The 15,520-nt window shown below is 36.8% G+C and overlaps 1 protein-coding gene across 4 annotated transcripts in view; it reads left to right on the forward strand.

The window, feature by feature from the left end:
* LOC138707376 (osmotic avoidance abnormal protein 3-like) overlaps positions 1-15,520 on the forward strand; it is a 260,073-nt gene that overhangs the window by 82,147 nt on the left and 162,406 nt on the right. For all 4 annotated transcript variants that reach the window (XM_069836695.1, XM_069836699.1, XM_069836697.1 and 1 more), the window contains exon 2: positions 766-849. In XM_069836695.1, the coding sequence (XP_069692796.1) occupies positions 778-849 (72 nt within the window). In that variant the 5' untranslated portion in view covers positions 766-777. The remainder of the gene's footprint in view (positions 1-765; positions 850-15,520) is intronic.

The following is a 15,520-nucleotide window of genomic DNA, read 5'->3' on the forward strand; positions in this document are numbered from 1 at the left end:
ATTTCCTACAATAATGACTAGGGCTAGATATAACCTCGGCAGTTGCGAGCGTCGTTAAACAAACCATAATTTAATTTAATTTTTTATTAAACACTCGCATTTTCTCATCTATATTTTCGTTTAGGTCTACGGTTTACTAAAATGCAAGCTCTCAACAGATATATCCGCCGCGCCTTGTGCTGTGTGGGTAGCGTGCACTTGCCATGCAAGGAACTGGATGTTTGTCCTTTGTCATGCCGATCCCGTGAAGCCTACGATCAGCTGCAGTGGTAAGAATAATAAGAAATAAGAAGGAATATTGCAACGTGTTTTCGCGTAGATGTGAGGTTCTTCATTCTTTGTAAACTACATGTTATGAATTTACTTCTCTGATTTAAACAGAAGTTTAGAAGTAGCCTACTTGACGAAACTTCTAAACCCGAAATAATGAGTAGTAACAATTTTCAATAGCAAAAGTTCTATCGGTATTAAATATTACTGTATTGAGTTTGCTGTATTTCACTGGAAAGAGAAGTATCCCATAGGAGGAAAACCTTCTCATCAACTTTTACTGTTATTTTGGTTCACAAAAGTGACTTCTTGCTCTTCGAAAATTCACAAATCTGCCGTCCGTTGGGTAATGGTTGCGTGCAATGTTACGTAAAGCATAAGTTTCTATTAAAATGCACAGTGAGCGTCAATACGTACGATACTGCTGAGTTTGTTTGTAAAGATGAGTGCGAGACGATCTGTAGCTCTAATGCTCTTAATCTTCTCTTGTTACAGAAAACTTAAAAAATGGCGGAGAGTGTAAAAGTGATAGTGAGATGTCGACCCATGAACACCAGAGAGAAGGACCTGAACTGCAAGGTGAGCAATTAGTAAAGGCGAGTCCACACTTCGTGACCAGGTTTGCGACATTCTCCCATCAGAAATCCAGGATAGTGATGATACTAAGTACGTTGACGTAACTACACATTTGACTCCATGGTATTCGATGTCACAATTTTTCATAGTACAGGGTTATAGCCTATTAATAATAAACAAACTTCCAAAGAGAGTACAAAATATACTGTAGAATATCTAATACATTATTTCATTGTCATTTTTTATTTTAACACAACTCGATAGGCGGCGTTGAACATCTGTTGAACAGGGTTTTGAGAAAATGATAAGGAACTTTTAAAATAATTTATAGAAGCGAGAATTTTTTTCCATTTTTTTTTTATTCCGGGACAAATCTAATTCAATCCAGGACCCTGTTCTTGACGTAAACTGTGTCGGCGAAGGTGGACAAGATACTAGCGGTTAGTCCTGCTAACATCGTGCTTTTAAAAGGGAGAAAAAAGAAACATCATCTTACTATATACAAGAAAGCATTGCAGAGAATGTTAAATATGTCGGTATGAATTACCTTAGGAACCTTGTGAATACTGTACTTGCTCTACTGTTTTCTGAGTTGGAGTATTGATATAAATCATGTGAAAGTCAACACAATGCAGATTGAGCACCTTAACGAGGTTATCTGCTAGGAAATGCAACATTCTTCCGTTTCGCGCAACTCAGGTGAAAAACATTAGGATAATCCCGGCACATTATTCCATTAACTACATGAGAGCGGCAAAGTTTACATAAAGTATTCGGTACGGTATGTTGACTGAAGTCTCGGCACAGGCGGCTTTGCATTTTGTCTGTTTCATACGCAGATAAGTCACCTGTGTGTGCTGCATATAGTAACTGCAGTAGCAGTAGAAAAACGACAAAGATTGCACCATATTTAAGCTAAATTTGATGAAGCTAACTGCATAGTTTTGCTAATTAGCGGCATTTTGTTGTGTGCGTAAATTTGTAACAGTTCAGTAGTGGTCGTCAGTGGGTAACGGGTAAGAAATGTATCACAATATGCACCGTCGTGCAGAAGGGGGAGAGAGGAAGCATACCCGCCAGCAGCCACGGATGCACGCCGGTGTAATGTCTTATCCTCTAGTCCGAGCGTGCACTGTGCTGATGACCGCTGCCCTGCAGTATGTACAGTTCCCTTTGAAAAATAGGGAACCGATGAAACAGTGAGTATTAAATATCAAACGAGACAAATGACATCCCACTGTGTTCGTGACACTTCGAAGATAAATGTATATCGAACAACTACGATAGGAGATGCCTGCTACTCAGTGCAGTACCTACAATTTTTTTTAATTTCTGCTCATCTTCAGAAACAAACAATACTAGACCTTCGCCTTATATGATTTGAGTGCTCTCTTACTGAACAAATTGTGTAATGTCCTTTATTTCTGCTTCTTGTGTCCTTACCGCAAAGAACGGTATTATTTTGCTTGAGCTGCCATGTAATAATTGAACGACTTAAGAGCTTTGATTATGGGACGCACGTGTGAAATAAAGCCTCGACTGGTATATATCAATCAGACAACCTTGTTTTCTGTTACTTGTTAGTTGATTATGTATTGTTCGGATATAGTATAAAAATATCTGTTATTCGGATATACTATAACAGTTAATGTAAAATATTCCTCATAAATACGCGTGTATAAAATTTCTCACGGTCCTGGTTTGGTGACAGTTTATTCAGCCCACTCCAGTTTTGACACACCGGTACTAGTGCCAGTTGATGACATTAATCTCTGCTAGACTACGAACTACGAACAATTGACAAATTCCGTCCACATCGAATGCAAACTTCCTTTGATGTACCGACAAGCGACGGATCACCACCGAAGGCAAACCAAACGATCGGTTTGTCTTTGCTGCGTCGTCCACACGTTCCGAATGCATTCGTTTGTTCGTTCGCTACGTGTGTACGCACCTTTAGGTCTCACAATATACTAGTTTTTTTTTTTTTAAAGATGGGACATGACAGGAGCGTTGCGATCGGATAAACAACTGAATGTCACATAGCATGGTAGGCCTGTTGCTATGGTAACAACGGTTGAGTTGCCAAACTTACAGTTCCCACGTGGCGAGTGCTTAATAGCTCTCTTGGCGACATTTATTGTGCACACAATGTTAGCATTAGTACGTTTCGTCTTCGATTCTCTGTCGATTTTTGTATTGTTTTCTTAATTGTCAATGAATGTTTTAACGTCAGCCATCTTAACATAAATTGCTAGCTTCCATCAGCTGGCACCAAAAATATCTCGCTAACTACGAAAGAAATGCTCAGCTCCCCAAGCGATCATACATGGCGTACCAGGGCGCCGCGGCGCAAAGGTTGAATATCATTGGGGTAAACAGTAGCCTAAATGTGGTTAACATGTAATTTCTGTGCGTTATTCATAATCACCGGTTACTTGCACATGGTTAGCTGGCACTGTTTCCACAAAATGACGAAAAGAAAGCGACCACAAAAAAAATTGTCAACGTCTAGAAACAACTGCGCTTACTCTGTTCTATATCGAAACTAGAGGGGCTCGGGACAGTTTCATCTAGGCTGTGAGATGAGAAACGAACACATCCTATATTTTTGTTACATTTGTTTGTCTTCGGTCGCTGTATGTTTGCGAGTTGCATTTCCTTGTTTTTCTGTGCTGTTAGGTTAAAATATTACAAAATGGAAAATAAAATGTTTATATTCCAATGTGAGTCTGAACAATCAGCAGATATAATTACTAAATTTAAATATGTTAATGTCAAAAAGCCATCGGCGTAGCTCAGGAGGCAGTGCGCTCGCCTACTAATCCGGCACGGGTTCGACTCCAGCTTGAGCTGATTACCTGGTTGGTTCTTTCCGAGGTTTTCCCCAGCGTAAGGCGAATGTCAGGTAATCTGTAATAAATCCTCGGCCTCATTTCGTCAAATACCATCTCGGTATCACCAATTCCATCGGCGCTATGTAACCCAGTATTTGATACAACGTCGTTAAATAACAAAGTAAAAAATCCATAAGGAAAAGGATGAAGATCAGTTCCAATGTGTGTAAAATTCAGGGCCCCAATTATACTGTGCAATAATCCTGAAATCAATCCCTAACCTCTCGTTCAGCCTGCGACGTAGGAAAAGGGAAGCTCGAGTGTTCCCTCCTAAAATACTGAAAATACCAGTTGCATAAAATCGTAATGTGAGCAGCCAGTTTTTTAGACCAGGGGTTCCCAACCTGTGTGTCGCGCAGGTACATTTTGAGACAGACTTTACCAATGAAAGTGAACACCTGCAACAATGCTTAGTAATTCGTTTACTCGTCCCACTTAGTAAAAAACAGAGTTTAGAATCGTCAGAACATATTGGTCAGTTTCAGTAGGCGTATGTATGTGTGAGCGGGTGATAGTGCGACTATTTTTTTTTATCAAAAGTGCTCTATTTAGATTTTATCAGGGACAAATTTTTAATTCGAGAAAGATAATCTGAATCAAATTCTGGGTTAGATGACAGCTGTGTTAATTCAAATCATGTGAGCGAAAATTCCTTTCAGGGTTCACAAAAACGTACTGCGTTTCATAAAAATATAGTGATGTATACTTGTAATATGGTTTCACGTGACGTGGAGATGAATGTAAGCAAAATCCCGAGTGTCATATATGCGGAAATGATTTGTGAAATCGGTCGATGGTGCCGAATAAACTAAAAATCTATTTAGAACTGTCGTTTTCAAATTCATACTTGTGTGAATCAGAAATTTTCTACCATAAAAAAAAAAGGAATAGACTGCTGCAACTTGAAGATGATTTACGTGTTGGCCTGTCAATCATAATTCTAGGTTTACACGGCGACAGTTTAGAGCGAGAGAAGATCTAAAGTATCAGGAGAGCTCTCTAAAGGAGTGTTTACACGGTGACAGAATATAGCTTCTCTAAACCCATTAGCGAGCTCACATGAGATTTACATAACTCTAAACTCTATGTTACTCTCCGGACCGTTTACATGGTGCAGACAGTTTAGAGTGAGAGAAAGTGTTGCGAGCATATAGAAAAGAACAGGCTGGTCAGTGCGTTTACAACTATGGCAGAAATACAACGTTTTTCTGCCGCTGTAGTTTCTTCTGAATTGAAGAAGGCAGAGGAGAAATAGATCTACGTGGGAAAAACTTTGGATATCTCGCCGGAACACGGATGGAGCTTACACATAGGACCTGTAATTGGCAAAAAAGACACAACTATGAGGATTGCCATTAGTATAAAGGAAAGGCTGTTGGTCACATTACGCTTCCTAGCAACAGGTTTGTACCCTAAACACATTATTTTATTGTTCTTAACACAATAAATTATGAATAATAATAATAATAATAATAATAATAATAATAATAATAATAAATAAATAAATAAATAAATAAATAAATAAACATATGAAAATGGTAGACTACATTGCTCATGTAAAATGTATTAAGTTTCTTTCATTATGTTCGAAAAGGTATGGTGTATGAATTGAACAACTGGAAGGTAGTGCCTGAGTTTGTAATATGTAATATCTTTTCATATCAAAAATGACAACCATTTATTTTAATATAATTTATACGTAGAAGTTTTGAACTTACGTCTATTGACCATACAATATTGTACGAAGCATTTAATACGCAACGATGAGTCCTTTAAATGTCCCAAATGTCAATGACAATAAGTGTTCTGCTACAAATATCTAGAACCGAACAGCGCTCTCAGCGGCGGAATTGCGTCTGTACATTTACACGGCGAGAGTTTAGAGAAGAGAGGGCTAGAGATTATAGCTGAGTATAGCTCGTGCGGAACCAGGTGAAACTTGGAGGGAGAGAACAATATTGTGGTGTGGGATCGACTACCGACCAATGTTATGTGACGAGATGCAAGCGAGACTGAACAAGCGTTACCCCTTCCACTCTTAACCGCCCGTAGAACTGGTTTCTCCATCAAGGTCAAGCGTAACCAGGTTCCGTTAGAGCTATATCACCGTGTAAACGGTTTTGAGAGTAGGTATATCGTTAACTGTAATTAGATATTAGAGAGACTAAATAGAGCTGCCTTGAAAACTGCTCTCGCCGTGTAAACACCCTGAACAAAGAACTCACATATGCTCTCAACTCTCATTATAGCTACGCTAAATTATTCAACTCAGTTGAACTTTTTCATACACTCTCGCGACAGAAGCAGTATAAATGACGGCCAAGAACAATGGAGTGCCGAAGACACGAAGATTGATTGAAGCATATGAATTGGAATGTTGTTTGTGGAATGTGTTTAACAAGAATTACAAGAATAAGGACCTTGAGAAATCAGGCATTATCAAAATTAGCTGAGACTGTTGAGGCGTCTGAATTTGGCTTTTAGTTTTGTTAATTTATTGTAATTTGGCCGTAATTTTAGCAAGGTCCATTGTTTTAGTTGTTAATTATGTTGTGGGTTTTATTCTTGCTTATTTATTTGCTGGAGGAGGTACAGCGAAAGGTCCATAACCTCCAGTAAGTGCGAACTGTAATAATAATAATAATAATAATAATAATAATAATAATAATAATAATACTATTATTATTATTATCACTATTTTATTGTTATTATCACTATTATGTTATTGTTATTATTATTATTATTATTATTATTATTATTATTATTATTATTACTGTGCAATTATCACCATTCACTTGATGTGAAATATTTTCTATATTCCTTTAATACTATTGATAATGCATCATATTAATAGTAATAACGCTCACCCAGTACATTACAAACAAATCACATAACTGGTACAGTGGGGTCTGTAACGGTATCTGTTAACAAGAATATTGTTATAATTTAACAAAAGGAAATGAGCACAACTGTTACATTGTATTAGTAGAACCGTTATAAACACAATATAATGAAAGAAGATGAACAATGTTATGTGAAAAATTATAGTTTTTCTTTCTTTGAACACTCGGTCTCTTTTGATGAGCTTAAACGCAATCAGTCATTTTCATCGCAAATTCTGCATACTTTTTTTTAAACATTGGAGGTAAATTGGACTGTGGCCCTTGTAGCAAGAATATTTTTTCCTTTTTAATTTTGGGGGGCACAAAGAACATCTTCTTTTTCCTCTTCTTCAGAACCACTTCTTCAGCTGAATCTGTTGCCTTTCTTTCATCAGGAAGCCTGAAAATTGTCTTTATACAGGGTTCCTACAAAAGACCTTTCCGGTTTCGAACACATGTAATTTACGTGCTATGAATCTGAGGTGCATGAAAATAGTACCAATGGAAAGAGAAACTCCAAACGTTTAGTTTCTCGACTTAAAGATGTTCAATGTGCCCCCCCCCTTAGTAACACGGCACACATCATGCCTATAGTCAAGTTCCACGTAGGTACGCGGATTTTTCGATCTTCAGATTCTGAGGTTATGTCTGTTCACCTTACCAGAAAGTTGAAAAGTGACGTCGTCAGAAAACACTACGGAACGAATAAATTCATCATCGTTTTCAATTAAAGTCTACATACTTGTGCAAATATTTCTTCGTAGCAGTTTGTCTTCTGGTTTTAGGGCTTGCAGCAACTGTAGTAGGTATGGATGAAGTCGCAACCGCTTGCGAAGAATCGTGTCTTCAAATCTGTGTACCATTTACGGATTTTAGGCCCACTGGGTGAATCTGCACCAAACCTTGTTCGGTAATGTTTTTGCACATTAATAACCGACTGGTTCACATGAAAATTAAGCTCTTCTGTCGTCTATAGCAGCCATTTCGCCTCAACAATGAACAAATTTGTTGAAATGCGCTATTATGAGGCGTGTTATCAAGTAGGGAAACAATGTTAACACAACTAAACTTTTTGAGTTTCCCTTTCCATTGGTGCTATTTTCATGCATCTCTGATTCATAGAACGTAAATTACATGTGTGCCGACTTGAGCTGTAATTTGCACATATTTGATCAAGACTACCAACTCCGCCCTTCGTGCAATTATAGTATTCTATACGAATAAGTAAATAATACTGACCCAACAATATTAGCAACGCAAGTGCTATGCGCTGACATACTGCTCAGAAGTTAGATGGGTGCTTATGTCACAAAAACGCACTGACCAGCCTATTCTTCCCTAAATGCTCTCTCTCAACACTTTCTCTCACTCTAAACTGTCTGCACCATGTAAACTGTCCGGAGAGTAACATTAGAGTTTAGAATTATATAAATCTCATGAGAGCTCGCTAATGGGTTTAGAGAAGCTATATTCTGTCACCGTGTAAACACTCCGCTAGATAGCTCTTCTGATTCTTCAGAACTTCGCTCTGAACTGTCGCAGTGCAAAGGTAGCATGATTATTACTTTAGACCTGTATTTCAAGAGTTATGCGCAAGTTTGTATAATCTCGTACGCAGCAGTCGCGAGAGTTGATGAAAAAGTTCAACTTAGCTGACTAATTTAGAGTAGCTATAATGAGAGCTGACAGTATATGCGAGTTCTCTGTTAAGGGTGTTTCACGGCGAGAGCAGTTTTCAAGGCCGCTCTATTTAGACTCTCTATTTAGATATTAGAGTCAACGAGATACCTGCTCTCACAACAGTTTACACGGTGATACTCAGCTATAATCTCTAGCTCTCTTCTCTAAACTGTCGCCGTGTAAACGTAGCATAAGGCCACGTATAGAGAAACTCTGTGCAACCCACCAAGCGCAGACTTCACATTAATTTAAATAGGTGAGTTTTCAAAAACGATAATAAAAATCTTTTATCGGACATCCAGTGTAGATAGTTTGGAATTTTTTGACACACACGTATTGTATCTTTGTTTTTTCTAATGCCATTCAAGTTGCTGCTTTTCTTTTTAGATTGCGTGTTAACATCGACCTATCTACAACACGGGATGTCAGACATTACATAGAAGTTGTTATCAGTGCTTTTTTTCTGGCGGAACTCGCTGGAACGTTTTAGACCTTGAAAGTCTTAGTTGGATGAAAAGGAGGTTGAAAACGACAAAATTGCCGTGCAATGAACAGTAATCATCTCCCCGTCCGCTATAAAATATTCTACACAGATTTCCACCACCTTTGTCTATAGAAGAAAGCGCTGGTTATTACATTATTATTATTATTATTATTATTATTATTATTATTGTTATTGTTATTGTTATTGTTATTGTTATTGTTATTATTATTATTATTATTATTATTATTCTTATTGTTATTGTTATTATTGTTATTATTATTTATTTATTATTATTAAAAACAAATAAGTGTGTCGAGATATCGTGGGCGCTCAGTAAAGCATGTCGTCACTCAAAGAAGGTTGGGAACCACTGCTTTAGACAATTAAAACTGTTTCTAGGTTATGTAAAGTTATCCATTTGTTGCAGCAGAAATAACACAATCGATTTCTATAAACGAAATCTTTCCTGAAATTTTGTATCACCTAATTCCTCGTAAGAATTCTCTTTCCACTAGTGAAACTTCACGCTCACCATCATTCGTATCCAAATAATCCTAGTATAATGATAATAGTTTTCGAAATAATCAGCTGTGGATCTGGCCGCCATTTTGTTTTTCTAGGCCTACTAATCACTGGTTATTTCCTTTAACCTCATATGGCCGGTTAGAGATTGCTCTGATTAACCTCCTGCTTAAGTCCTAACTGGGGCCGATAAACAGTAAAAATGCTTAATCAGTGGTTAGGTGGCAATTTTAACCGGTAGTTACACTATCTGACGGTGATACACGTGGTCATAAGGCAGTTCCCAAGATTGAAGAGCTTTGCATACTACCTGCAGCGCCAGGCGTTCATTGGCATATATTTATATAATTCCCTCTGGAATACTCCAATTAGTTGTTGAGCTTGTTGCGTCTGGTTACAATTTGGAAGTAGCATCTGCATGCGTTAAACTTGTTGAAAGGCCGCACAACGGCGAAAGAGGCATGGACGATATATGAATCTTCCTAACTAGTAGATAATAGAATACAAGGCAATGTCATTGAACGTGGTATTACTTATTTTGTGACGAGGGCTGCATACCGGAGTAATACGCTTACAATATTCAACTGTTCCTACAGTTACGTCCTGCTTTTCTACATAGTGAGAGTTTGGCCTTCTCACACCAACGCGAAATATTCGCAGCCTTGGCGGCGACGAATATTTCGCGTCTACAGCGGCAACGAAATTCGCACGTTTCCCCACACCAACGCGAAGTATTCGCAGCGATGGCGGAGACCAAAATTTCGCGTATGCAGAGGAATATCATGTCGTAGCTCCTGTGATAGTCGATCAATCGCACTGTTATTTTTATGATTGGCAGGTCAAAGTCTGAGGAAAACATTGAACAAATTTTGATTTCAAAATTGTTTTTAAAACGCGGAGGAAAAAAAAATACTAACTTGGAAGTGATCTGTTCAAAATAGACATTTACACCTTCAAAAGTGGTTAGCGGCAAACTTTTTTATTTTTCACGTTAGATGGGGGTCAAAGCGAGTGAAATGTTGAGAAAGAATGAAAATTACTTTTAAAAGTTGTCGCTATTCAAAATCTTTACTGGTTTTCAAGTTACGGCGAGTTAAAGAAAATAATATTTTCACTTGGCGAAGAACTCAAGACAACCTCTTGTCTGTTAATATAGAAATCTTCGCTCTGATTTCAAATCCGCTTACAAAATACTTTTATCGCATAAATTATTTTAATTATGTTTTGAAATGTAATCATAAATATTAAAATCTACTTAAAATATAAATAATGCAATTAAATATTAAAATAAATGTAATCACAATATTAAAATAAATGTAATTACAATATTAAAATAAATGTAACTGAAATACTAGAATACATTTAATCAAATTATTAAAAGAAAAAATCAAAATAGCGAACGATGATACCTAGTATTTAGACAGCCTTAGATGTAGTGCTTACGGTTGAAAATGTTGTCAAAGAACTTATAGCTCTGGAGGAGAGAACACATAGAAAAACGAAAGAAGTGTGGGTGAGAAAGTAGGCCTAAAGTCCACGCAGAAAAGAACATAAGTGCATCAGAAACAAAAAGTTAAAGATATCTGAAAAGATAAATTACCTATGAAACGAATATTCAGACAATCCCTAACAACATGAATTACCATCCCAGCACATAATTATAAATAATTGAAAATAGTGAAATGAAAATAAAAGATCATTTATTGGTAATATATATTTCTATTCCTACTCAGAGAGATGACATTGGAAGATTCTCGGTCATTTAGCAATTTTCTAGAAAATGATGAGAGTACGTTCAACGAACTCCTAAATCATTTTAGTGCCGTGAAATCCATACATTCACATTTGGAAACAATTATTTTACTTTATTTGTCCGCATTTCTATTATAATGTAATGTAATATGTCTAAACCCCCTCAATAACATATGTTTCATGTTTTTTTTTCATCATTAGATATGATAGTGCAAAAATAGTATACAATACATTATGTGTTAAGTGCGGGGGTCCGGAAAGGTGGAAATCTTCAAATTTTCAATTTTTTGTTTTTTATTTATTCATAATCTACAAAATTTCCCCTTTCCAATGATATATGATACACATATATTACTGTGCTCATAAATTGTTTATATCATTGTTTATAAAATACATGGTGGGGCGTGGCCATAATGGTTTGACAGTTCACGCAATGAAATTTTGTATGTTCGTATTTCGCGCCTTGGAGGTAATTTATTTCTTAAAGAGAGATATTTATGCATTGGTTAACCTGTATAGATGTCGCTTATCGCTGTTTGTTCTTCATTTGATTGTTTGTTTCGGTTTGAAATCGTATTTACGTGTAAGAAAGTTGTTTCGAGAAGAAATCTGTCTGAACTTCTGCGCTCTTGTTTTCAGTGTATTTTATAGTGAAGTTATAATTTGTGGTTATTTTATCATGGTTTATAGTAAACTGAAAGTGTTCAAAAAGCGAAAAAATGTGGGGATACCTATACAAGGACAAGTGGTAGGCTCACATGGAGAGTGTTCCAGCATAAATAACAATCAATTTGCACCTCCACCTAGCAGTAGTCAGAAGAAGTTGAAAGGTTTAGAAGGATACAGTGTCTATGAGGAAGAATGTAGTGAAACTGATGTAAATCATATTTTTAATTTGAATATATTGTGTGATGTGTTTTTAAATTACACCCAATGTAAAGAATGTGGTAAAAATGGTCTAAAACTGGAAGCTGACCGAACAGTTGGATTAGCAACACTCTTCAGACTGTATTGTGATAACTGTGAATTTAGTAAGATATTTTGCAGTTCATATGAACGTCACAATGAAGATAGGCCTAGTCCAAAATCTAAATTTTATTATATCAATGTGCGCCTGGTGTATGCACTAAGGGCAATAGGTAAAGGTGCAGCAGCTGCTTCTGCACTTTGTGGTATAATGAATCTACCACCTCCACCTCAGAAGTTTGGAAAATATAATGAATTTATTGGAAACATTGCTGAGGATGTAGCCATAGAGTCCATGAAGATTGCTATTGAAGAGGCTGTAGTTGAAAATAACAACATAAGAGATCTTTCAGTTGCCCTCGATGGTAGCTGGCAAAAGAGAGGCCATACTTCTATGAATGGTGTAGTTACTGCCACAACTGTAGATACTGGCAAGGTTATAGGTGTTGCTGTCATGTCTAAATATTGTAGATGTCCAAATAAAAAAGAACATTCTGAAAATTGTACAGCAAACTACAGTGGAAATAGTGGTGGCATGGAAGTGGCAGGAGTCGTCAAAATATTTCAACAGTCTGAACCTTGTGACAAGGTGAGATACATAAATTATTTAGGAGATGGTGACTCGAAGGCTTACAAAGCAATCAATGAACTGAAGCCATATGGAGAAAATGTACCCATAACTAAACTGGAATGTATAAGCCATGTGCAAAAACGTATGGGCACAAGACTGCGGTGACTGAAAACATCTTATAAAGGCAAAAAACTACAAGATGGCAAGAGTTTGGATGGCAAGAACAGACTTACTGAGGCTGTTATTGATCAAATTCAAAATTATTATGGCATGGCAATTAGACAAAATGTGAAAAGTGCAGAAAACATGAGGAAAGCAGTATGGGCAGTTTTGTTTCACATCTCCTCTTCAGACGATAAGCCTAACCATGGACTATGTCCTGAAGGAAGAAACTCATGGTGTAAATATAACAAGGCTAAAGCCACTGGTGAACAATTTACACACAAACTACCCTTACCTCATGCAATTGTAGAAGTAATAAAAGATGTATTCAGGGATCTATCAGATATTCAACTACTGAAGAAATGTCTTCACGGCCGGACCCAAAATCCCAACGAGTCCATCAACAGTGTCATCTGGACAAGGATACCAAAGACAGTGTTTGTTTCCATTAATACATTGCATTTTGGAGTATATGATGCTGTGACAACATTTAATGATGGAAATATTGCTAGGTGTAAGGTTCTGAAAAGGTTGTTGACAAATGTTGGATTTTTTCACAATAAAATCTCTACTTATTTTGGACAAGGAGAGACTGAGGGCTTCAGAAAAAGCTGTAAAAGACATTGAGTCAAGGGCAAGACAACATAGAAGAGCAGCAAAAAGAAAACTGCAAGATGAAGATGAGGAGGATGCTGACAACCCATCATATGGTGCTGGAATGCATTGACAAACTTTGAAGCCGGTTTCCCGTAAGTTGTAAATTTTTCATATAAAATTTTCTTTTTCTCAGGATCTACTTGTCTGAATTGGTTCAAACTTAGAGGATAGAATTATTGAGGCCCTGTGCATATTTTAACACGGGATTTTTTTTATTTTTTGAATTTCAAAGAAGTTAGGGTCTTACAAGCCTTGAAAAATGTTGTAAAAATGTCTACTTTTTGAAAAAAATTTTTAATTTTGAAAATAATTAATATTTTTAAAAATCCCTGTGTTAAAGCAATCAGAAATGTACATTATACAACCCATATTTTTTTCAAAACTATAATCCTAACAGTCTCTGAGAAAAAGAAAATTATATGTATGCATATTTAACATTGCTAAGATAGGACCTTTCCGGACCCCCTTAAGTGCGTAACTAAATCTCGAAAACAGAAAAGACTCTACTTCGTCTCGTCATTTCTAACGTTTCTTTGATTCTGTTATAAGGCGTCCTCCAAGAGAAGAAAGACAAAACATGATGCCAAGTCTGAAATCTGGGAGTGATATTCGCGTATAATTAATAAAATTATCCTGTTTGTCTGTTAGTGTATTCTCAAAATGTGCATGGGCAACAAAGACGACTTCATGAAGCAGTATCTGCTAGGTGTAGATTTTTGCTAATTTTTTCGGCGATTTATGTAATGGAGGGGGAAAATAACTGGCTACCCTACCCCATTATCTCCTGGCCTGGTTGCCTCATAACTGGTGCCTTCTTGGTATCATTTGTGAGGTTCAGACCTGTCTTCGGACAGTTGACTGAACAACAATCCTATAATATTATATTTAATTTTTAAAAATTAATTTGCAAGTCGGTTATTTTAACATCATGTAGACAAATATCGCATAATAACATAAAACTATTAATTAATATTTAAGAAGAAAAATTCGCTCCGACGCCGGGGATCGAACCCGGGTCCTTGGTTCTACGCACCAAGCGCTCTGACCACTGTAGATTGAGCTGTAGGACACCAAACGCGAAAACTAATGTTAGGAAATAGCGCGCGAATCCGTGAGGGTTAGTGAAAACTATTAAGAGGCTTATTTATGTTTATTGAAACAACTCTTCTGTACTAGCTAATATAAAATTTCCTAGGGTATTTCATATGAATGAGATTAGTTTTGACAAAAAATTGATATTAAATGTAGGCTTATATATTTGCTTTAAGAATGAAACCTTCCCTAAACTAAGAAAATGATTAACTTTCAACTATTAAACCTTAGTATGATGTTAAATGACACAAAGTTCATATAGGTAGGTTCTCTAGAAATACATTTTTGTACTAATCAATATTACGATATTCTGAAGGACTGATAAAAGGCAACAAATATGCGAATATGAAATTATTCCTTATAGTCAGGCCGTATGTAGACTAGAATTTTTCTGTTAAGATATGTTAAAGATGTGAATAACTTAACACTGCTATTTAATTCCAATTGGATTGCATCTCATATTGTCCTTTTTCCTTACTTACTTGTAATCCTATAGAATAAATAGCATAAAACTGGATATTTCCTTACAATTTCTGACAGAACACCATCATAAAATTCGCGGCGGCAGCGAAAAAAATCTCGCAGGCGGCGAATCTAAATTTCAACGCTGCAGATTCGCAGCCGTCCGGCGATACTTCCGCGCCGGTGTGGGCACGCTCATACCGCAATGTACACTGAGGCAGTGGCAACTTTGCGAAGCGAAACATGCGCCACCGCTGCGAATACTTCGCGTCGGTGTGGGGAGGGCTTAACTGCTGAGTTCGTGAAACAACCGCATAATGAAAATATCAACTAGGCTATAAATGGAATCGTATATTATCAAGAATTTTAGAATAAAATGAAACATTGCTATTGCTACCAATACGATGAAGGAAATTATCTATTACGAAACGAGTAACATTTTTGCTACAGTTTCCCGCGTGTGTGCGTGTGTGTTTTTTCAGGATCCGCATGTCTTTTAATCTGCAGCCTGGTGTAATTAGCACTATTTTTCCTCTTGCATAACTCC

The sequence above is a fragment of the Periplaneta americana genome, chromosome 10, assembly GCF_040183065.1.
Source record: "Periplaneta americana isolate PAMFEO1 chromosome 10, P.americana_PAMFEO1_priV1, whole genome shotgun sequence".
NCBI lineage: Eukaryota > Metazoa > Arthropoda > Insecta > Blattodea > Blattidae > Periplaneta > Periplaneta americana.